The following is a 25,660-nucleotide window of genomic DNA, read 5'->3' on the forward strand; positions in this document are numbered from 1 at the left end:
ATTGGGTGCCGCCCTCCTGCAAGTTGGGAAGCCAATTGAATATGCATCACTAGCACTAACAAGGGCAGCAAGGAATTGGGCGCAAATCGAGAAGGAGACTTAAGCAGTAGTGTTTGGTCTAGAACGCTTTGATCAGTACACATATGGTAGAAAGATTGTTGTTGAAAATTATCACAAGCCATTAGATTCAATTCTAAAGAAGCCCCTCAGCTTAGCTCCTAAGAGGATACAAGCACTGATACTGCGACTTCAGTGGTATGATGTTGACTTCCACTACATTGAGGGAAGCAAACTTTTTATTGCTGACACTCTGAGCGGTGCCTATCTAGATGTCCCTGATACCCATGTCAGAGTGACGACGGCCAACGCTCTGAGAGGACAGATGAGAGAATCAAGGAAGTGAAAGAAGCAACTGCAAAAGATAAAAGAATGCAAACACTCCTTGGTATCATAAAGGAAGGTTGGCCCAAACACAAGAAGGACGTGCCTAGTGAAATGAGACCATACGTTGACGTGAGAGACACTCTCAGCCATCAAGATGGAGTTATTTTGAAGGGCGAAAAAATAGTTATTCCAAAGTCGCTGAGATATATCACGAAGAAACGATTATACTCTACACACCTTGGTTACGACACCATGATGAGACGTGCCCGTGATACTGTATTTTGGCCCGCAATGTCAACAGAGTTACGTCAAGTGGCCAAAAACTGTGAAGCCTGTCAGCTACACAAACCACGGAATCAGAGAGAGACACTGAAACAACACGAAGAAGGAGAAACAGCGTGGAGCAAGATAGGTGTCGATTTGTATGAGATCAAGGGCGGAAGTTATTTAGTCACTGTCGACTACTACTCAAATTTTATAGAAGTTGATCACCTGTCCTCCACAACGACTCGACAAGTTATTACCAAACTCAAAGGACGTTTTGCAAGGTATGGAATACCAATGCAAATAGTGACTGACTCCGGTTCACAATTCCTCTCACGAGAATTCAAAGATTTCACAAGAAACTGGGGAATTGGCCATGCAACATCATCACCTGAACATCACAAGTCAAACGGGAAGGCGGAAGCTGCAGTAAAGATTGCGAAAATGATTATGCGTAAAGCACTGCTGGATGGTACCGACCAATATGAAGCCCAACTTGAATTGAGGAACACACCTCGCCAAAATGCAGGAGTTAGCCCCGCTGAAATGATGTTTGGCAGAAATACACGATCAATGCTACCATCCGTGGGAATCAAGAGAATCAGAAGTAAGAGACAAGTGACGTTGAGACGACTCAAGCGGCGCCTTGCCATCAGGCGTATCTATGACAAAGGTGCTCGAGACCTAAATCGACTCACTCCTGGTCAACCAGTGTACTACCAACACACGGAAAGAAAGAAGTGTGATTGGAGAAGAGGAACTGTGCGTACTGAACACAGCGATCGATCCTACATTATAGATGGGAAGGAAGATATCTATAGGAGAAACAGAGTCCATTTACGTCCTACGACACTAAGAGTGTCACCAGAGAGAACTCCACCACCTGCTGATGAGAATGCGCACAGCCCGCCAGCTCATACTGAGAAGCGGACTGAGTCCCAAGAAACCACTAACGCAGACATACAGACAAGGCCGCAGCGAATCAGGAAGGAACCTCACTGGTTCAAAGACTATGAGTTCAATTTTTAGTTTCTTGTACATTTTTATTTCTTTTTCGAAGCTTTGAAATTGATTAGAACTCATTACTCATTGCAAGGAACAGAGACTTTAAGAAAGAACTGAACTCGTTAAGTTAGATTATTATTTGCTATTTACTTTTATTATTCCTTGAGAAAGCAGGATGTTGATATAATTGGTATCATCATGAGCCCGCGAGATACCAGTATATACGTAAACCGCGAGGTGCAACGCATGCGCGGAGGTCAACGTCGTAAGACCCGCCATTTTGTCTTGTACTGTTATAAATACATGTGAGTTGCTAGTTGCCCTTTTGTGTCCTCTTTACTGCCTGAAAGCAGCGCTTATCAACACTGATCTTTCTAAATTAAGGAAAGGCTTGCATCAAGAGTTAAGCCTTAAATGCCAGCTTTGGAACAGCTGCAACGGAAGTTTAATTTTATAGCGTGTACTTCGACCACCGATTGTTCGTTTTCTTTTGATGACAGCATAATATTAGCGGGTAAAACATGATAGCGTGAAAAAATAACGAGAAAGGGAAATAGCAATACAATAAAAACTATGCAATAAAGAAACTACACGAGAATCCTCGTGACGTCTTTGTTTTCATTTTCATCCTTATAACGTTCGTTTATCAAACTGTTTAAGCTACCACGCACAAATCTTCCGAAAATGCTAAGCTCTTTAAATTTACGAAGGCCATTTATCTGTCAGTAGCTGGTTTTATCCTTTATGCTAATAATGCATGTTACTGAGGCAAAACATTTAAACAAGGATCCGCTATATCAGAGTGGTTATCGTACTAGAGGATATCATGTGACATAATAAATGAGCTGGGTTGTTTTTCAGTGCATGGCGATACAATGTCTCGTGTTTTTTTTTTTTTTACAAACCAAATAGAGGTTACGGTTGGTGATGCACCTCAAGAATCTTTAACATGTTAGGAAGAATCTGTTGTTGCTCTGACTTTTTAGATCTCTGAAAACTGATATTAACGTTTCGTAGGAGGGATTCAGTCTAATTTAAGACTTAAGTTTTTATGTCAATATGAATGATAGTTTTTTTATGAAAGCAATAAATATACCACTCAAGAAATGAAATTAATTTTTCTTTACCACAAAATTGAACAAATTATCGTGCAAGTTATAATGCCAAGTTGGTCAGGAATAATATTGAACCTGTGTAGGACGGTACACCCCTTGGTTATTACATGTGTCCAGCCGAGGATAATAATCCTTTACTATATTTCAGAGTGCAGAAGATGGCGTGTAGATACTGGACGTTAATATTTATTTCACTAAAGATGCGCTTTGTTCGGGTATCTTGATGTAGTTCACATTTTATTTCAACAGACGGTTCCAGACAGATATTGACTATTCAAAGTAGCAGTTTTGTTGTGACCAGAAGAATATCATTTAATCACCAAAAGCCTAAAAAGAGGCTGATAGTTCAACGAAGACCTAAAAGTGGAAATCTGCAGCACAAATCGCCGCAAAAACGAAAGGCAATTATCCTCGACTTCAATTAAAAAAAAAAAACGAAAAGGATAATTTTTGACAAAATTATAGGGTTGTGATGGAAATGAACCAGTTACAATCCAAAAACATGACTTTTGTCGTTATGTCGCTGATGTCAACCAGTTTTCGTGCAAGTGATTGGCAAGCATCTGTTTAAATAGAAAGCAAGTGAAAACAGGAAACTATTATTTCCGGCTAACATTATTCACACCACGTATCCTGCTAAATTACCCTTAACTCATTTATTCTTTTTCGAGTTACATTATGAAAACACTTTTCTTCGTCTGATATCCGAACAAGAATCACCATCGCTCAGCAACCTTCTCTCAGGTAAGCTATTTAAGCTAAGAGAACTCAGAAAACTCGATGAAGAACACCGAGTCAGCTGTCTGTTTTTTCAGTTGTTACGAGCACTGAAAGGTGCGGTTTAGATACGACGGTGGTAACAGAGTTAGACCATCTTGCACATGAGCTTGCTAGTTTTCCTCAATAACGAGAAAGAATACGGCAGGTATTTCTTATTGTTTTGTGTGTAGTTCAAAATTTGGCTCGATAACAGGCAAAACAGCTGTGGAAACTATTAACGTTTAAGGAAAAATTTGCACCTTAAGAAGATTGCTGGAGTAAACAAGTAGCCGTTTTGCGTCTTTCCAAGTTATTATATAAGGTTATATATATTCTGGAGTACACACGGGCAACAAAATTTGTCAAGTTTGTTAGTTTCTTTGAGAAATCTCCTTGTCCGAAACTACGGCGTTGTATTTTGATAGGACTTTTAAGGAAAGCTTGTCACTCAGGACACCAGCTAACTTGTTGAGGATAATTCATCACAGCAAGTTTGTTCATACTTCAGATCTTTTACACCGGAACATGTAAAAGCATCGAAAACCTTGTGAAGGAAAAATTTAATTCTAGGCGAAGGCTATGTATTTCTCGCGCTCGGACAATACCGCCAGGTACACAGGGTAATCGATTTTATCATCCAACTTATTTTCGTTCATGTAATATTCTTTGTAGATATGAAAACAATCAGTTATTTAGTAACAAAAAATGCATCAATTACAAGGCCTAAATCGAAACATCAGTGAACCTTTTTTTTTCTTGACAGCTCAAAAAATACAGTATATAAATACTGAATTTAACAAGCATTTTTCGTTGCAGAAGGAACATTTTTTCAGAATAATTTCCAGCACTGAGGAATCGGGTGAAGGAAAAAATTATGTTCTGTAAGTAGCCTGAAAGAAATATCTTGTTCCGCTGTGTCCGACTTGAATAATTTAGATGGTTGTAACTTTTCATTTTATTTCTTTCAATGGGCCTCAAATATCTAAGAAAGAATCAGTTCCTTAACAGTTGTGCCCTGGGGCACAACTTCGTTTTGTGTTTAGTCAACGTTTTTGTGACATTGGATACTCTTGCCGCAACTGACTAACAAAAAAATATGGTTGACGTGATTTTAGCAGTATTTATCTGATTTATAAACATAAGAAATTTGCAAGAAAACTGTTCTCTTCGGACCAATTATATTAGGCCCCAGGGTGAGTTTGTTGTCACTGGAACAAACCCTCACGTTTCCGTTTTTGAAGGTTTCATTATTCAGAAGGCAGCAAATTTTTTGAACAAAAATTTTCAAACAGATGAACTCGTTGCTAGCTATAGTTACTTAGATTATTGGTCAAATGGTTAATCGGCGATGTCAAGGACAAAATCGACCCAAATCAGTTTGGATGTCTGAAAGGAACTTCTCAAACTCATTAATAATTCATCAAGAGAAAACAAAGAAAATCACTACCGTGACCGTGGTTTGGATATGCGATCCTAATTACCATAAAATTTTGCCAACTTTAGCCTTGAATTTCTCCAAGAATTATTGATCATTTGAGAAGCCATATCAAACACTCGAAAGTGTGTTTCATCAGATATCCAAACACCTCGAAGTCGTTTAAAAAAACTCGGCTGCGCCTCGTTTTTTCAACCTACTTCTCAGTGTTTGGATATCTGATGAAACACACCTTCTCGTGTTTGATATATTACTTCAACAACGTTTTTTCTACTTGACATGATTCACAACTGGCTTACGTATCTCGACTCACCCGGACGACATCTCCACCTTTGCTTTCTCGACTTCTCTAAAGCTTTCGATCGCATTGGGCACAATGTACTAATAAAAAAGCTTCTGGTCTTAGGCGTTCGCACATCTTTAATACCGTGGATTATAAGTTTTCTGACTAACCGCCGACAACGCGTTAAGCTGGCTGGCTCGATCTCTGACTGGCTCCCAATAACTGCCGGCGTTCCCCAAGGAACAAAACTCGGCCCAATATTGTTCCTGGTAATGATCAACAATTTGAATATCCCAGATCCCGAATCTTGCACTTGGAAGTATGTCGATGACGTATCGTTGTCTGAAGGGCTTGTAAGAAATAGCAACTCAACTATCCAAGCTAGTCTCGATACCATCGCCTCTTGGAGCTCCAGTAACTGGATGAAACTTAACGCTAAAAAATGCAAAGAAATGCGGATTTGCTTCCTAAAGGATCCCATAGAACTCCCTCATTTGAAGATCGATGATCAACAATTAGAGCTTGTAACCTCGCATAAAGTACTTGGTCTGGTCATTCAGAATAATTTAAAATGGAACAATCACATTGAATCTATTGTCACCAAGGCTTCTATACGCCTTCATATACTCCGAGTACTCCGTCGAGGGGGCGTTGAGATTAATGATCTTATTTCTATCTATTCCGCCCTGATACGATCCTTACTAGAATATTGCTGTGTAGTATGGCACCACGCTCTTCCCTCCTACCTCTCACAAGAGTTAGAACGCATACAGAAACGTGCGTTCAAAATCATAGTTCCCGCGCTTTCCTACTCAGAGGCTCTTTATTTCCTAAATTTAAGAACAATAGACGAACGACGCAGTGAACTTTGTGTTAAAACTCTTGAAAAGATCTCAAGAGGAGGACCTCTTGTTAAACATCTTCCAGTAACGAGAGACAACATGCATCACTATCAAACGAGAAGCGCTAATAAATATACATTAATTAAATGCAGGACAGAAAGATTGCGCCATAGTTTTTTCCCAAGCACTATTTTAGCTTTCAACGATCTTTAGATTTTTAGACTTTATACCCAATTTTTAACTTGCATAAGTATGAATTTATTTGTAATTTTGATATGAAACTTATTGTAACCCAGTCCCTCATTGATTGATTAACAGTATGTAATTCTTATAGTTGTACAATTGTAACCACATTGTAATTCAGATTAACTGCGATGATGATGGAATTAAACTTCTTTATTATTATTATTATTATTATTATTATTATTATTATTATTATTATTATTATTATTATTATTATTATTATAATTATTATATTATTGTCATAAGTTGCTTAGTTGGTAGCTCAGGAAGTTTAAATATGTTTCGAAAGTTCAATTCTCTTAGCAGTGACAATGAATTGGTAGAGTTATAGCAACCATGAACGAATCATGTGTTGTCTTAATGTTATTATTGATTTGCCCACGGAGCTGGCGGGATGTTGTCCGAAGAACAAATTTTCCCAAAATCTGTTTTCGTTTGTCCCGCCTCGCGACTAGGTCTCTTCTAATGCTCTCTTTCCGCGCCATAAACAGTCGGCTTACAAGAATTCTCGGCGAAGGCTATGTAGTTCTCGCGGCTTACGCCGCAACAAAATTATAACAAGCGCTCGCACAATACTGCCAGCTACACGGTTGATAGCGGAGCTCCGCCTGTGCCGTAGGCACGCGCGGCAGAGCCCCATAGCTAAGAGATTTTGGTAAGCCCATCAGTGCGAGAAATTTTGGGTTGGTTATGACGTCACTTCCGTCCGACCGACCACCCGTACGTACGCTACTCCATGTAAGCTAACATGAAATGGGACACTCAAACCTTGTGCTGCAAATCAGGTTTTTTCGGCGGGAAAATGCATGGCCAACTGCGCTGCCGGCCGCGGTTGTTTTTCGGCGGGAAGTTGCATCGCCAACTGCGTTTGAGTAAAAAACAAAACAAAAAACTAATTTTGAAGACGACAAGATACAAAGATACAATTTTTATATGTGACCCACAGTAGGAGAAAGAGCAGGGCAACTCAGTAGCGGCGGGAGAAACAAATCGACTGGCAGATCATCAGAATCTGGAAGCAAAATCATTATACTCCTACCCGGCGCGATAAAACGTTGGATTTTTCCTCTTGAGGTGAAACGTTTCGCTCGCTTAACGTTGTAAAACGAACGGAAAAATCAGCAATGGAATAAAAGGACTGGTTATTCTCAGAATAGGCGAGTACATTCATGCAATTTTGATGACAAAACTTTGCTAGTTTGCTGGTTTGCACAATATTGCTAACTTCACAAAAGTCTTTTGAGCTCATTTTTTCGGTCCATGTTGATTATTTCCCTTGGAGTTTTATTTTCTGATCTCGTCCAATTCTTCCGTCAAACAGCGGGAGAAAGAGCAAGGCGGATCGCGGCGGGAGAAACAAATCGACTCTTTTGGCAGCTTCTAGAGGCGGCACTTTATAAACAGCGGCCGACTCCTGAAGAGAAATTATTTTACTCTAATCCGGCGCGATGAAATGAAACTAAGATGGGATGGATTTTTCCTCTTGAAGTGAAACTTAACGTTGTAAACGAACGAAAAAATCAGCAATCGAATAAAAGGACTGGTTATTCTCCGAAGAGGCGAGTATATTCATGTGATTTTGTTGACAAAACTTTGCTGTTTTTGCAAGATATTTTTTTCTTGTAGTGTTGACACTGCAACCTGTTTAACCTCAGAGCAGCCTTTTGAGCTTATTTTTCGGTCCATTCTCGTTATTTCCCTTGGAGTTTTATTTTCTAATCTCATCCCATTTTGCTTCATTTAAAAAAATTTGATTCTGAGCTAAAATAGTCAGTCAAACAAACGTCTCGCGACATTGTATCGTTGGCATTAACTACTGACAAGTTTTTCTCGCATATATTTCTATTTTTAGCATTTATTTCTGACAATCTTGACAGAGAACAAACAAAAGTACTTAAAACAGTAGGATATAACGGCAAAGATTAAGATGTGTGAGTAATTTTCAATGAAAGTCTTTTCAAAGAACGTTAAAAGCGAATTTTGACACAAATAATCTTTTGCTGTTTCTTGTGAGAGACACGAAAATTAACCTTTAGGAATTTCCTTCCTAGCTGCAGCATTTGATTTCCATGTATTTTTGGTACAAACAACCCGGCTTAAAGAATCGAACTTCGAAAGAACCTCAAAGACCTTGTTTTTTTGGACACAAAATGTAGAAACCAACAGAATGTAAAACTGCCGTGCTCAGCCAATCAGGAGCGAGTATTTTCGCCACTCGACCAATCAGGAGTAAGTAATTTCGCCCTCGGTGAAAGGAAAATTAGGAAAAACTGCCCTCTTTTACAACAAATCAGCATTCAGTAATTTTGCCCTCTGTTTTACATTGTTATTGTTGATGAGCAGTTAGCTGCTTATGCATTAAAAATGTACTATATAACTGCAGAATTGATGAGGAACTCGTAAGGCTATTACGTTCATATAATAAGTAGACTTCTATAAATGTTTATTCAAAAAAAGGAATTGTGGAGCTCCGCTTTTAGGCTTGGCTAAATATGTATATTATTTCCTTTGTAGACATGACAACAATCAGTTCTCTAGTAACAAAAAATGCATCAATGATTAGGCCAGAAATCGAAGTATAAAGCTTTTTCCTTGTCAACTTAAGAAATGTATAAATACTGAATTTAACATGCAGTTTTCGTTGCAGAGGGAATATTTTTTTAGAACTATTTCCAGCACTGACGAGTCGATTATTTTGCTTCCTGCTAAGGTATGTGCTGAAAAATTCTTATCCTGAAACGTTTTTTTTGTTGTTGTTGTTGTTGTTGTTTTGTGGTTTTTTTGTTGTTGTTGTTGTTTTTTCTCTTTTGGCATAGAAACAAAAGGTTATTTAGTTTTTATTTAAAAGTAGTTTGTCACAACTCTTAATACTAACTCGCACACTCGGATCGTGCAACAGCTCCTGGAAAAAATAGTCATTATCTACTAAAGGTGAAATTGATGTTGCCAATGGACAAAAGGGAAGCTTCTTACAGAAATCCGTAAACGGGAACGAAAACAAGATGACAAATTTTCTTGCCAAAGATGGAAGTGTACTGTAACATCGCGCGCAATCAGTGAGCGGTAGCTAAGGACTCTGTTTTTCAAAGGTGAAGCAAGCATAACTTTCGCCACTGAGAAACGCGTGCACAAAATGGAAAGGCAAAATGTTTTGAGCTTTTCTTTGCGCTTGCGTTCAAATTAAAGAGTTAAGATAGAATCTTGTGTGCTTGTGTTTCCGTGGAAACCTGGCCTGAAGCACAGTGCTGACAATACTAGTCAAGACTCCCATCTGTTTCTTTTGCTTTTATCTTTTATTTTCGAAATTTATGATGTAAAATTTCCATGAAATAAGCATGCAGTTTCTACAGCAGGAAAACAGGTGTACAAGGATAGTGGATGCTACCTGGCCTAGGAACATTGATTTTGGCAAATTTATAACACTTTTGCTAAACAGATCAGGAATAACAAAGAAACAATTCACCCTGTTACAATTCCTTTTTTTTTAGAGAGATGAAAAATTCTTCCAATCAGCAAAACGGAACACAATATGAAGCAAGTTTCCAGCGGTATTCTTCATCTGAGTGCATTGCCTGGCTTACAGTATTCATGACCGAGTCTGTTGCTATAGTAACACCTAATATCCTTACAATTATTGTTTTTATCAAAAACCGCAGTCTTCGTAAGCGCAGCATGTACCTGGTGATCAACCTAGCAGTTGCAGATATGTTTGTTGGAGGATGTTCAGAAATCACATATTTGGTGTGGTTAGGAGAATCATGCTCCTTCTGGAATACCCGAAGACTTCCTCCTCTTGTTACCATTTACATCAGGCACTTGTCTCCAGTAGCTTCTCTGACAAACCTCGCTGCGATCTCCCTAGAACGAACGCATGCGACGTTTCGTCCTTTCAGACATCGTATTATTAAAAAGTTGAGGTTTGGATTTATTATTACAATCATTTGGGTTATATCTGGGCTGTTACCAATTGCTATTTATTTACATCGCAACTCGGTGTACATGTACATGATTTGGATTTATTTCAATGGTTTTTGTTTATTTGTCATTTGTGTTTCTTATGTGTCCATTGCTGTCAAGATTTCTGGTGGGGCTCATCCTCAACACCAAGGTGCAGCCAGCAGAGAAAGAAAACTAACCAATACATTGTGCATTGTGACTGTGGTATCCTTACTGCTGTGGCTTCCATTTACGATATTTTCTCTACTGTTGGCCCATTTGCCTTCCTCTCTTCCTCCTTACCCGGTGTCTTTTCATCTTCCTCGCGCTTTCACCGTTTTGTTTTTTGCAAACTCCCTTGTCAATCCTATTTTATATGCAGTCAGAATGCCAGACTTTAAAAGAGCTCTCGTTTCACTTTTTCGAACTCAGTGAAGACAAGTTGAGATTATTCCCCTTGGTCGCTTGTGATTACTAAGGGTACGTGTTGCCATACAGGTTTAATATTATCGGCTAAACTGGAAGTCTTTTAAGAAACAGAAGAGAACTGAAGAGGGCACCAGAAAAGGAACTTGCCAAGTAAATTTCAAAAAATTAACAGGTCTATTGCATTTCGCAGTGTGGTTCGCCATCAGTAAGTCATATTCGTCTTTTAAACGGTCCATCAGAACTAGATGAGAACTTGACAATTATAAATTTGGAATTTTGAGCAATTATCCATTTTACGTTTTGCAATAATGTGTGTTAGTGCATTTCAGTTTTGTGTTTTTTATGCTAGAGGTCGGAACAGATACTTCTCTCATTTGATGTTGCAATTCAGTTACACACACACACAAAAAAATGAGTTGAAAAAAATATTTCAGAATGCCAGTGCGAAGGTCTTTGTGAGCTCTTTGATAGACGAGGGAAGAGTGGATACTGAAAGTTAGAGCGCGTTCCTGTGATAGGCGCATGCAAGGACAGATTCACGAAGCTCTCCTAAGTTAAGATGCCCCCTCAGTATTGTTTCTTAATGAAAGCCTATTGTACTAAGGAATATCGAAAGTCTATTGCTAAGGCGGATTCCAATATTGCATCGCGCATTCTGACCGGACATAATTTCCTGCGTCACTAGCGCGCGCCTTTACTCCTAAACGAGGATGGTGACCTATCTTTTTTTATCTCGTTATTTTATCTTACCTCTTATCCCCTTTATGTGTAAAACCTTTTAGAAAAGCGACAGGAAAATAAGTTATTGGCAGAAATAGGAGCTTGCCCACCACGCGCGGGCATAAAATAGTGATACTGAGAACTCGCACCAAAACAACGTTCTGGGTCGATACTGCTTCATATTTTGTTTCCCTGCCAAGAAATTTACCTTTAGTTGCCGATTATGCTTGATACATTCTATGTATAACGTTTTTCTAAATTGTGCTTTATCTGTGTAACTTATGTTTCCACCAGACATGGCAATAACTGATCAAATAAACTCATTTTTGAAAGGGAATATTGCAAGCGATTATAGGGTAAATTGAGTGGATCGTAACTCCTTCACGGACAAGGTGACCTATCTTTTTTGGTTTCATTTGTCAAAATAGTACCTAGTCGTAAACAATCACAGAAAGTTTAAGGAAATTTTCACGACAACTTTATTTCGCGGGAATCACCTTAAAGAACAATACTTGGGATACATCTTAATTTATGAGGGTTTCATTAATGTGATCCTGGAGTTATCACAAGTATTGTTCTTATTATTACATTATGGTTGTACGTCTATGGCGTCGTATCTAAGTTATGTAGCTGTCAAAAGATTGAAATTGCTAATTAGGTGCTTACTAGTTGCCCTGGTCGTTTAGTCAGTAGCTTGTCACTTAATTTTGTATTCAGGCAAAGTGAACTAAGGAGAGCTGTACAGTTTTTATTTGAGCGTCGTAAAACCAAACCAAAGTAATTTACATGGCTAATCACAGCAGACGCAAACAGCACAATGAACCAATCAAAACCTGAAGTAAATGCATGTAACCGACGCCGAGCTCGGGAAAACGAGGTTTGAGCAAACCGCGATTGGTTTGGCGCGAACTTAGGCAACAAATTACAGAGAGCAGTGAACCAAACCAAAGCATTAACGAAAGTTCTTTCGACACTCATTTGAAAACTGCTCTTTAAGTCATCTTGAATTTTTATCAGAGTAGCTTTTACCTCTGCTAGATGCTTAAAAATGCATTTAGGTAACTTATCAGTATAGCAATTAAGACTTCCTCAGTACACTCATTGTACATGTATTTACATATATTAAGTTAGGTGTTTTCCATTGATTGTAGAAATGAGCTTTGCATTTGTTTTGGATTTTGTTTTTCTTTGCCTTTTGATTGGTTAGTAAGTGTTGCGCCATTCAGTATTTCAACCAATGAGAAGAAAAAACAAAACCAATCGTGACTTGTCCACACTGTTCTTCCCGCGCTTGGCGCCGGTTACATGTGCTTGTTGGGAATTCTGATTGGTTCCTGTCTACGTCTGTTATGATTGGCTGGAGTAAGTGCGTTTGGTTGAACGACAATCAATTGAAAACTGATTCAAGATCATTTTGCTTTAGCTGAACTTGAGACTGATGTTATGTAGACATCGAAACGTCCCTTGCTCATTTTGTCTCAATTGGTTATTAGTATTATGACTAGAATTTAACACTTTTCCTTGACTTTAACTGTAATTAATAATTAATAATGTTGTCCTTTTTCAGATTCCATACATAATCAATACCATTATTTGCATTTGTGTTAGATTTAGAGTCGTTAGTTAAGATTGAACTAAAGTTTCGATACTTATTTGATCAGTTTTGATCGATGTATCTTTGATTCGTGTCAATTCAAAAAGGCTAGGCTATGTATAAAGGAGCTTTAAGAAATAAAATTTAAACTAATTGCTGGTTAACCTTGGGGTGCCTATTTTGGCGCAGTTCCACGCAGCTCTATGTTAACTTTTGGCGAGGCTTCACTATTTCACCGAACGATTTTTTTTTCGAGCTTGACCTGGCTAATAATTTGGCATATTTTTATTTTAATGCAAATGACGCCTTTCTCTGATTTGTTGGAAAAATCGGGATCGTTATACTTTATAAATGTCGAAGTCTAAGAAATTGAGAATACGGGATGGAGTTTTTCACGTGGGAGGGTTGAGAAGACAGTCACAGTAAATCCGAGCAAGTTCTTCTTTGCTGAATGAAGTTGTTGGCAAAGATCTCAGTCAGGCCAGCAAAAAAGTTGTTAAGGAAACTATTCACGATCTTATTGCCGAACAGCTCAAAACTTAATTTTCACTTCTCAAACAACTTCATGCATTCAATTCAAATCTAAACATTACAAACCTAACAACCCAGACTGACGGGCTGTTTCTGCTATCAGCTGCCCCATCAAGATCATTCTACTGAGATACTTGGAAAGTCTGCGATCCGCCCGCGATTCTCCCTTCCGCACCGATTACTCCAAGTACTCCAACACCTCTACTTGAGCAAGCCTCTTTTTACAAACGGTTTTTTCGTTTGCTATATTTTCTTATTTTTTCTTAATTTGCGTTTGAAAACCTTATGCGATTTCATATTCATTCAAGTTATTTCGTACATTTACGAAAACAATGACAAAATTTAGATGTATTACTGTTCATCTTGCAATTGGCTGTATGCTAAGGCTTAAAGGAGGCAGACAAAAGAGTTCAATAAGACGCTTATCCACCTCCACTTTTTTGTATCCGCTAAGCTGTCAAGCTGAATTTTTCATGAACTGAAAGGAGCCCATGTTCTTCAAATGTTTACCTTCGTTTGCATGGGAAGGTATCACCCCCACCCCCCCCCCCCCTCCCCCTCCTTATGCTCGCATCTGATAACGGAATAGCACCACAGGCAGCCCAAGTTCAAGCTGTGAACAATAAGATACTCTTGCGTAGCACCACGGCGAAAATATAAGAGTTTTTATGGGAATATTTGCAATGGGATTTAGGAACACTAATATGAGGTACAAATACGTTACGGCATGAAAGGTAAAAAATTATGTCAAAAATTCGTTGCTATAGTAACATAAAGTGAATCAACACTAACCGATCTCATCATTTTCTTCCCAGATAAAATTCTGAAAAGGTCCTGAAGTTTTAAGGCTTTTGCTTAAAAAATTAAAAACGTTATTCAGCTTCAAAGTCGTCCCTGTCAGGATCCCCCCTTCCCGGTCTAGGTAGGATTAATTTGCATTTACCCTGCAGTAGTCCTGTTGTAAATGGACGAGACAAGTTAAATAAAGTTAATTGTATTGGTAGATCATCCGAAGTAGTGATCGGAAAGTGATAGGCTCGACTTTTATTGGGAGAACCTTTCTCCGAGTAAGCCTGTGTCACTGACTGAATAATACATCACTGTCATAGTGATTTTTATATTCGTGACATGACTAAAGGGTCTTAGAGCTATATATGTTTTTGTTCGGCCATAAAGTTTCATCGGATTGCTTCGAATCAACAATTCATCGTGCCGAGAATATAAAGTTTCACACGTCCAATAAAGAGTGTAACTATGGCTACGTATATTTGTAGACCGCGTGTAATCAAGACTATAAAAGGCTTTATGTCCACATTTGGAAGTTTTGGCGGAAATATCAAGGTCTCGACAAAAAATGTCTCCAGCTCGCAAAAAAAATTAGTTTTGGGCTTGCAGGCTTGCGCATCAACCACCCGCTTCATTCATCAGAACTTTAAACTGACTATTTGGAAGCCGTTTTGAGTGATCCATTCGTTCACAACAGGACATATCTTGTCCATGGGAAACTCCCAAACTCCATTTTGGGGCCCAAGCTACGAAAAACTCACGCACGAATTCCTCTAGAAATAGAAGGAAATTCCGGCTGAAATTTCCCAGCCCCCTTCCCCGGGGCGTAGGGATGCGGAAGGTTTGAATTGATCGGCCTATTGAGGCTGTGATTGATGTCGTGTGATCAGTTCATGGTCTTCAAACTGATTCCTTGTCGCTTGTAGCTTCGCGTTGCTGAGATGATTGACGTTTTTCAAATTTTTATGTGAACTGCCGCCTCCAGGTGGATATGAACTTTTCATAACAGCCATATTTTATGACCAGAAAAACGTAATTTTTATCACAAAAATTAAAAAGAACGGAACTAATACACAAACTGCCAGAAAAACGAACAGCAATTATCCACGACCAGCTACGACTTCCTTTTAAACAACAAATAATTCGAACAATTTTTTTGATAAAAAATTCAGTACAGTTATGATGAACATGTATGAGTTAGAACCCTCAAACATGACTATCGAGGCCTGTACCTTTGACAAATTTAAAGAAAAGACTTTCAACTTTGGAACAGCTGCAACGGAAGTTTTATAGCTTCGACCATCGATAGTCTGTTTTCCTTTGACGACAGGATACTATTAGCGGGTATCCATTATATGGGGAAAAGGTGATAAGATGAAGAAATAATAATAAAGGGAAATAGCGATAAAATAAAAACCATCCAATGAAGAAACTATAGGAGAATCTTTGCTGACGTCATTGTTTACATTTTGCCTCATTTGCATATATCAAACAACCAGCTCCGAACAAATGGACACTCTAAACTAAAAGAACATATCACCCGTGGGAGTAAGTGGAAATATTGGTGTGATACATTGAATATTTTCAGAGAAATCTGCGGTCATGACACAGGCTTGGTGGCAAGAGTTACCATACATTATTTGCAAAGTTCTCATACTTATCACGTTCGTTTATCAAAATACTGTTTAAGCTACCACACACCAATTTTCAGAAAATAATAAGTTTACCAAGCTCTTTCAATTTATGAAGACTATATGCCAGTAGCTAGTTTTTTCCTTAGTTACGTTAATATGTGCTAATGAGGCAAAACATTTAAACAAAGATCTGCTATATCAGAGTGGTTATTGTACTAGAGGACATCACGTCCAAGGTATGATATTGTCTTGTCAGTGCATGGTGATACAATGCCGCTTTTTTTAACAAACTCGGAATGGAGGATACGGTTGGAGATGCACCTCAAGTATCTTTTACATGTTAGTAAGAATCTGTTGTTGATCTGACTTTTCAGATCACTGAAAACTGATATTAAAGTTTCGTAGGAGGGATTTAGTCTTACTAAAGACCCGCTTAGCTGTTATGTCAATATGAGTGATAGTTTTCTTGTGAAGGCAATAAAGATCAATAAGTATACCGCGCAAGAAATGAACTTAATTCTGCTTCACCGCTAAATTGTACAAATTATCGTGCAAGTTATAATGCCGAGTTGGAATAATATTGAACCTGTGTTGGACGGTACATCCCTTGGTTATTACATGTCTCCAGCCGAGGCTAATAAGGCTGTACTATATCAGAGTGCAGAAGATGGCGTGTAGATACTGGACGTTAATGTTTTTTTTCGCTCAAGGTACGCTGTACTCGGGTACTTTGGTGTACCCGTGATTCCTCCATGGCCTCCTCACATAATCTCTAGTCTCGAGTAACCGTATAAGCGTGTGGTTTGCACATATTCAACATTTTATTTGAACAGCCGGTTCCAGCAAGATATAGACTATTCAAAGCAGCAGTTTTGTTTCGAAGAAATAATGTCATTTTAATCACCAAAAAGCTAAGGAGGCTTATACAGTCGACTCCCGTTAGCTCGAACCCTCGCTTACTCGAACCTCGCGCCAGTTGAACCAATTTTCCTTTCCTTTCAGGTCGTCTTCTATCTATTTTACCTTGGATAACTCGAACTCCCGATAACTCAAACTCTTTTCAAGGTTGAAGAAGGTTGAAGGTTCGGGAGTTGACTGTATCTCAACGAAGACCCAAAGAGGAAACCTTCAGTACAAATTGCCGCAAAAAACGAACAGCAATTATCCACGACTTAACCTTTCAGTAACAAGTGAAAGGAACAATTTTTTAAATAAAAAATAGATACGGTTGTGATGGACATGCACCAGTTAGAACCCACAAACTTGACTACGGAGACCTGATCTTTCTAAATTAAGGAAAGGCTTGCAACTAGAGTTAAACCTTAAAAGCCAGCCTTGGAACAGCTGCAACGGAAGTTTAATTTTGTAGGAAACTTTGACCACCGATTGTCTATTTTATTTTTACGACAGCATAATATTAGGGGGTATTAATTATGTGGGGAAAACATGGTAACATGAAAAAATAAGGAGAAAGGGGAAAAGCAATACAATAAAAACTATGAAATAAAGAAACTACACGAGAATCCTCGTGACGTCTTTCAATTTACGAATATCATTTATCTGTCAGTAGCTGGTTTTATCCTTTATGCTAATAATGTATGCTAATGAGGCAAAACATTTAAACAAGGATCCCCTATATCAGAGTGGTTATCGTACTAGAGGATATCACGTGACATAAGATATGAGCCGGGTTGTTTAATCAGTGCATGGCGATACAATGTCTGACTTTTTTTTAACAAACAGAATGGAGGGTACAATTGGTGATGCACCTCAACAACCTTTAACATGTTAGTAAGAATCTCCTGTTATTTGAAAACTGATATTAACGTTTCGTAGGAGGGATTCAGTCTAATTTAAGACTTTAGGCTTTATGTCAATGTGAATGATAGTTTTTTTATGAAAGCAATAAATATACCACTCAACTTAATTTTTCTTTGCGGCAAAATTGTACAAATCATCGTGCAAGTTATAATGTAAAGTTGAAATAATATTGAACCTGTGTAGGACGGTACACCCCGTGGTTAGTACATGTCTCCAGCTAATTTAACCTTTTTGACAGCTGAATTAAACAAATTATCGTGCAAGTTATTGACAAGTGGTTCACGTAGAAAGTTAAATTTACCCAGGCAACTGGTATAAATATCACCTCACATTATTCAAAGCAAGTATCCTGCCAAATCACCCTTTACTTAGTTTGTTTTCATAGTTACATTTTAAAAGCGCTTGTTCTCCTCCGGATAGCCGAACAAGAATCCCCACTGCTCAATATCTTTCACTCAGGTAAGATATTTAAGCTAAGGGCACTGAAAAACTCGATGAAGAACACCAAGTTAGCTGTCTTTTTTGTGATGTTACGAACACTGCAAGGTTCGGTTCCCATTCGTTGGTGGTAGCAGAGTGACCTGATTACACACGAGCTAGTTTTTCTAAGTAACAAATTAGAATGCCACAAGTTTTGTTTATTCTCTGATGTAGTTCAAAGTATGGTTGCTCTGTAACAGACTAAACAGTTGTGGAAAAAAGAAATTCGAAAAGCAAAATCTCTGCATGTCGAGAAGATTTCTGGAGTAAACAAGCACCAATTTTTGCGTTTCCAAGTTATTGTATAACGAGTTTTATATTCTGTCCTTGAGAAGTCTCCTTGTTCAAAGCGAGGGCGTATTTTCGTAGAAATTTTTAGGAAACCTTGTCACTCAGGACACCAGCTAACTTGTTGAGGATAACTCATCACTACAAGTTTGTTCATACGTCAGATCTTTTACACCGGAACATGTAAAAACCATGGAAAAACTTGCGAAGGAAAAATTGAACTCTTGGCGAAGGCTTCGATTTCTAGCGCTCGGCCAATACCGCCAGGTACACCGGGGTAATCGATTTTATCATCCAACTTATTTCCGTTCATGTTATATTCTTAGTAGATATTAAAACAATCAAGCCCCAGTTGTTCAAAGGCCGGATAACTTTATCCGCTAGATAAGGCACTTTTTCACGCTTAAAAAATTCTTCACGTTAAATGTTGTCCAAGGTTTTCGTACACTCCCAAACTAAGCTGTTGTTAGAATGTGCATATTTCGCTTGTACACGAGAAAATACTGAAATCTTTGCACAGATTGAAACTGTCGTATAGTGACTTATCCATGGGATAAAGCTATCCGGCCTTTGAACAACTGGGGCCAGTTCTTTAGTAACAAAAAATGCATCAATTATAAGACCTAAATCGAAACATCGGTGAACCTTTTTTTCTTGACGGCTAAATGAAATACAATAGATAAATACTGAATTTAACATGCATTTTTCGTTGCATTGCATTATTTCCAGCACTGAGGAGTCGGGTGAAGGAAAAATTTATGTTCTGTAAGTAGCCTGAAAGAAATATTTTGTTCTGCTGTGTCCGACTTGAATGATTCAGATGCCTGTAACTTTTCGTTTTAATTCTTTCAATGGGCCTCAGATATCTAAGAAAGAATCAGTTTGGAAACAGTTAAATGTTTGAGTCTAATTTAAGACTTTAGTTTTTATGTCGATATGAATCATAATTTTTTTATGAAAGCAATAAATATACCACGCAAGAAATGAACTTAATTTTTCTTTACCGCAAAATTGTAAAAATTATCGTGCAAGTTACAATGCCAAGTTGGAATAATATTGAACCTGTCTAGGACGGTACATCCCTTGGTTATTACATGTCTCCAGCCGAAGCTAGTTAGGCTGTACTATATAAGAGTGTAGAAGATGACGTTTAGACACAGGACGTTAATGTTTATTTCGCTCAAGGTACGCTTTGCTCGGGTACCTTAATGTACCCGCGATTCCCCCATGGCCACCTCACAGAATTTCGAGTCTTAAGGCTGATGTCGTGTGATCAGTTCTTTGCCTACTAACCGAATAAGTGCGTCGTTTGCACATATTTCAAATTTTGATTTGAACAGACGGTTCCAGATAGATATGGACTATTCAAAGCAGCTGTTTTGTTGTGAAAAAAATAATGTCATTTTAGTCACCAAAAAGCTCAGAAGGCTGATATTTCAACGAAGACCCAAAGGTGGAAACCTTCACCACAAATTGCCGCAAAAACGAACACAAATTATCCACGACTAACCTTTCAATAACAAACGAAAGGAACAATTTTTTAGATACAAAATATATACGGTTGTGATGGACATGCACCAGTTAGAACCCACAAACATGATACGGAGACCTTATTTTCTAAATTAAGGAAAGGCTTGCAACTAGAGTTTAACCTAAAATGCCAAGCCTTGGGACAGCTGCAACGGAAGTCTTATAGGAAACTTCGAGCACCGATTGTCTGTTTTCTTTTTACGACAGCATAATATTAGCGGGGGAAGCATGATAACGTGAAAAAATAATGAAAAAGGGAAATGGCAAAACGATAAAAACTACGCAATAAAGAAACTACACGAGAATCCTCGTGACGTCTTTGTTTTCATTTTCAAACTATTGACGTTTGTTTAAAAAAAATACTACCTGTTTAATCTAAAACGCACAAATTTTCCGAAAATGCTAAGTTTGCCAAGCTCTTTCAATTTACGAAGACCATTTATCTGTCAGTAGCTGGTTTTATCCTTTATGCTAATAATGGATGCTAATGAAGCAAAACATTTAAACCAGGATCTGCTCTATCAGAGTGGTTATCGTACTAGAGGATATTACGTGACATAAGATATGAGTCGGGTTGTTTTGTCAGTGCATGGCGATACAATGTCTGATTTTTTACAAACAAAAGACAGGATACGGTTGGTAATGCACCTCAAGAATCTTTAACGTGTTAGTAAGAATCTGCTATTGATCTGACTTTTCATATCACTGAAAACTGATATTAACGTTTCGTAGGAGGGATTCAGTCTAATTTAAGACTTAAGTTTTTATGTCAATATGAATGATAGTTTTTTTTTATGAAAGCAAGAAATATACCACGCAAAAAATGAACTTAATTTTTCTTTACCGCAAAATTGTACAAATTATCGTGCAAGTTACAATGCCAAGTTGGAATAATATTTAACCTGTGTAGGACGGTACACCCCTTGGTTAATACATGTCTTCAGCCGAGGCTAATTACGCTGTACTTTTTGAGTGCAGAAGATGGCGTGTAGATACTGGACGTTAATATTTATTTCGCTCGAGGTACCCTTTGCTCGGGTACCTTGATGTAGCCGCGATTCCCCCATGGCCACCTCACAGAATCTCGAGTCTTAAGGCTGATATCGTGCGATCAGTTCTTTGCCTACTAACCGAATTTGTGCGTCGTTTGCGCATATTTCAAATTTTGATTCGAGAAGCCAGTTCCAGATAGATATGGACTATTCAAAAAGCAGCAGTTTTGTTGTGAAAAAAAAATAATGTCATTTTAGTCAGGTGATGCACCTCAACTTTACATCATTTCACGCCTCTTACGGGAAATGGGAACTCACCATTGACCTTGCTCCCAAAGTGTGGCTTCATAGCTCAGTTGGTAGAGCATCGCACCGGTAACGCGGCGGTCACCGACGGGTTCGAATCCCGTTGAAGCCTGAATTTTTTTCAGGCTTCTAATTTTCAATTTCATAAATTGGAAAATTCACTGCGATGATCACTTCTCAGTTTAATTTTTAACATGTTAGGAAGAATCTGCTGTTGATCTGACTTTTCAGATCACTGAAAACTGATATTAATAAACGTTTCGTAGGAGGGAAAAAGTCTAATTAAAGACCTTTGTTAAGTCAAGGTGGATGATAGTTTTTTAATGAAAGTTATAAATTAAATATACCTTAATCTTTTTTACAGGTAAATTGAACAAATTATCGTGCAAGTTATTCACAAGTGGTTCACGCAGAAAGTGAAATCTACCCAGGAACCTGGTACTAGAAATACCGGCTCACATTATTCAAAGCACGTATCCTGCTAAAGTGCCCTTTACTTGGTTTGTTTTCAGAGTTACATTTTGAAAGCGCTTGTTCTCCTCGGAATAGCCGAACAAGAACCACCACCGGCTCAGCATCTTTCACTCAGGTAAGCTATTTAAGCTAAGGGAACTATAAAACTCGATAAAGAACACCAATTCAGCTGTCTTTTTGTGATGTTACGAACACTGCAAGGCTCGGTTTGCATTCGTCGGTGGTAGCCGAGTGACCTGATTACACACGAGCTAGTTTTCCTAAGTAACAAATTAGAATACGACAAGTTTTGTTTATTCTCTAATGTGGTTCAAAATATGGTTGCTCTATAACAGCCTCAACAGTTGTGGAAAAAAGATTTTCGAAGAGGAAAATCTCTGCATCTCGAAAATATTTCTGGAGTAAACAAGCACCAGTTTTGCGTTTCCAAGTTATTATATAACCAGTTTTATATTGTGATGTACAGACGGGCAGCAAAATTTGTCAAGTTTGTTAGTTTCCTTGAGAAATCTCCTTGTTCAAAACGAGGGCGTGTATTTTCGTAGGACTTTTGAGGAAAGCTTGTCACTCAGGACACCAGCTAACTTGTTGAGGATAATTCATCACAGCAAGTTTGTTCATACGTCAGATCTTTTACACCGGAACATTGTAAAAGCCATCGAAAAACTTGTGAAGGAAAAATTGAATTCTAGACAAAGGCTATGTATTTCTCGCGCTCGGACAATACCGCTAGGTACACAGGGTAATCGATTTTATCATCCAACTTTATTTTCGTTCATGTTATATCCTTAGTAGATATGAAAACAATCAGTTCTTTTGTAACAAAAAATGCACTAATTACAAGACCTAAATCGAAACATTAGTGAACCTTTTTTTTTTGACAGCTTAAAAAATACAATTTATAAATACTGAATTTAACATGCACTTTTCGTTGCATAGGGAACATTTTTCAGAATTATTTCCAGCACTGAGGAATCGGGTGAAGGAAAAATTTCTGTTTTGTAAGTAGCCTTAAAAAAATATCTTGTTTCGCTGTTTCCGACTTGAATGATTCAGAAGGTTGTAACTTTTCATTTTAATTCTTTCAATGGGCCTCAAAATATCTAAGAAAGAATCAGTTCCGAAACAGTTGTGCCCTGGAGTTTTCAATATATAGAAAAAAGTAATTTTTTTAAAAAGGAATTTTTAATAACAACCTCGTTTTGTGTTTACTCAACTTTTTTCTGACATTGGATACTCTTGCCGAAACTGACTAACAAAAAAATATGGTTGACGTGATTTTAGCAGTATTTATCTGATTTATAAATATGAGAAATTTACAAGAAAACTGTTTTCTTCGGATCAATTATATTAGGCTCCATGGCGAGTTTGTTGTCACTGGAACAAACCCTCACGTTTCCGTTTTTGAAGGTTTCATTATTTAGAAGGCAGCAAATTTTTTTGGACAAAAAGTTTCAAATAGATGAACTCGTTGCTAGCTATAGTTACTTAGATTATTAATAAGTTGCTTAGTTGGTAGCTCAAGAAGTTTAAACATGTTTCGAACGTACAATTCTCTTAGCAGTGACAATTGGTGCAGTTATAGCAACCATGAACGAATCATGTATTGTGTTAATATTATATTGATTTGCCCACGGATCTGGCGGGATGTTTTCCGAAGGATAAATTTTCCCAAAATCTGGTTTCGTTTGTCTCGCTTCGCGACTCCGTCTCTTGTAATGCTCTCTTTCGGCGCCATAAACTGTCGGCTTTTGGGAATTCTAGGCGAAGGCTCTGTTGTTCTCGCGGCTTACGCCGCAACAAAATTATAACAATCGCTCGGACAATACCGCCAAGCACACGGGGTACTTTCATCATCACAGGGTAATTGACTTTATCATGCAACTTATTTTTGATATATCCTTTGTAGACTGGACATGACAACAATCAGTTCTCTAGGAACAAAAAATGCATCATTGACAAGATCAGAAATCGAAGTATCAAGCTTTTTCCTTGTCAACTTAAAAAATGTATAAATACTGAATTTAACATGCATTCTTCGTTGCAAAGAGGATATTTTTCAGAATTATTTCCATCACTTACGCGTCGGTTATTTTGCTTCCTGTTAAGGTATGTACTGAAAAATTGTTGTTCTGAAACATATTTTTGTTGTTGTTGTTGTTGTTGTTGTTTTCTTTTTTGGCATGGAAGCAAAAGGTTATTTAGTTTTTATTTAAAGTAGTTTGTCAAAACTCTTAATAGTATCTCGCACACTCCGATCGTGCAGCAGCTCCTGAAATAATAGTCAGTACCTACTAAAGGTGAAATTCATGTTACAAACGGACAAAAGGGCAGCTTCTTACAGAAATCCGTATACGGAAACGAACACAAAATGACACATTTTCCTGCCAAAGATGAAAGTGTGCCGTGATAAATTTAACATCGCGCGCAATCAGTGATCGGTAGCTAACGACTGTTTTTTGATGGTGAAGCAAGCGTAACTTTCGCCACTGAGAAACGCGTGCACAAATTGGACAGGCAAAATGTTTTGAACTTTTCGTTGCGCTTGCGTTCAACTTAAAGAGTTAAGATGGAATCTTGTGTGCTTGTGTTTCCGGGGAAACCGGGCCTGACTTCAAGACTTCCATCTGTTTCCTTTGCTTTCATTTTATTTATTTTTCGTTTTCGAAATTGGTGATGTAAAATTTCCATGCAATAAAAAAGGGCATGCAGGTTCTACAGCAGGAAAACAGGTGTAAAAGGATGGTGAATGCTATCTGGCTTAGGACCATTGATTTGGCTTCCATTGGTAAATTTTTAACACTTTTGCTAAAAGGATCAGGAATAAAAAAAAACAATTCACCCTGATACAATTCCTACTCTTTTTTTCAGAGAGATGGTTAATTCATCCAATCAGCCAAACGGAACACAAAATGAAACAAGTTTCCAGTGGTTATCTTCATCTGAGTGCATTGCCTGGCTTACAGTACTCATGATTGAGTCTGTTGCTATAGTGACACTTAATATCCTTACAGTTATTGTTTTTATAAAAAACCGCAGTCTTCGTAAGCGCAGCATGTACCTGGTGATCAACCTGGCAGTTGCAGATATGTTTGTTGGAGGATGTTCAGAAATCACAGAATCTGTATGGCTTGGAGAATCATGCTTGTTATGGAATACTCGAAGACTACCTGATCTTTTTGAAAGTTACATAAAGTACTTCTTTCTTTCAGCTTCACTGATAAACCTTGCTGCGATCTCGTTAGAACGAGCGCACGCGACGTTTCGTCCTTTCAGACATCGTATTATTAAAAAGTGGGTGTTTGGATTTATTATAACAATCATTTGGGTTACATCTGGGCTGAAAACAATTGCTATTTTTTTAATTCGAAACTCGGTAGACCTCAGGAATGGGATTTATTTGAATTGTTTTTGTTTATTTGTTATTTGTATTTCTTATGTGTCAATTGTTGCCAAGATTTCTTGTGGAGCTCATCCTCAGCACCATGGTGCCACCAGCCGAGAAAGAAAACTAACCAAGACATTGCTCATTGTAACTGTGGTATCTTTGCTGCTGTGGCTTCCATTTACGATATATCATCTACTGTTGTTCTATTTACCTTCCTTTCGTACTCCTTACCCGGTGTCTTTTCATCTTTTTTACGATTTCCTCATTTTGTATTTTGCAAACTCCCTTGTCAATCCTATTTTATATGCAGTCAGAATGCCAGACTTTAAAAGAGCTCTCGTTTCACTTTTTCCACGTCAGCAAAGACAAGTTGAGATTATTCCCCTTGGTCGCTTGTGATTAATAAGGGTATGTGTTGCCA

General features: G+C 38.0%; 1 protein-coding gene across 1 annotated transcript; it reads left to right on the forward strand.

The window, feature by feature from the left end:
- The first annotated feature begins 2,942 nt into the window (after positions 1-2,942).
- On the forward strand, positions 2,943-25,660 carry LOC146464058 (uncharacterized). The gene is made up of 7 exons (XM_085083746.1): positions 2,943-3,512; positions 4,344-4,408; positions 8,978-9,040; positions 9,819-10,677; positions 21,890-21,966; positions 23,901-23,960; positions 24,723-25,660. Exons 4-7 carry the CDS (start codon positions 9,823-9,825, stop codon positions 25,636-25,638), a joined length of 1,908 nt encoding a protein of 635 aa, XP_084939872.1. The 5' UTR covers positions 2,943-3,512; positions 4,344-4,408; positions 8,978-9,040; positions 9,819-9,822; the 3' UTR covers positions 25,639-25,660.

Source organism: Pavona decussata, unplaced genomic scaffold (assembly GCF_977016875.1).
Source record: "Pavona decussata unplaced genomic scaffold, jaPavDecu1.1 SCAFFOLD_169, whole genome shotgun sequence".
NCBI lineage: Eukaryota > Metazoa > Cnidaria > Anthozoa > Scleractinia > Agariciidae > Pavona > Pavona decussata.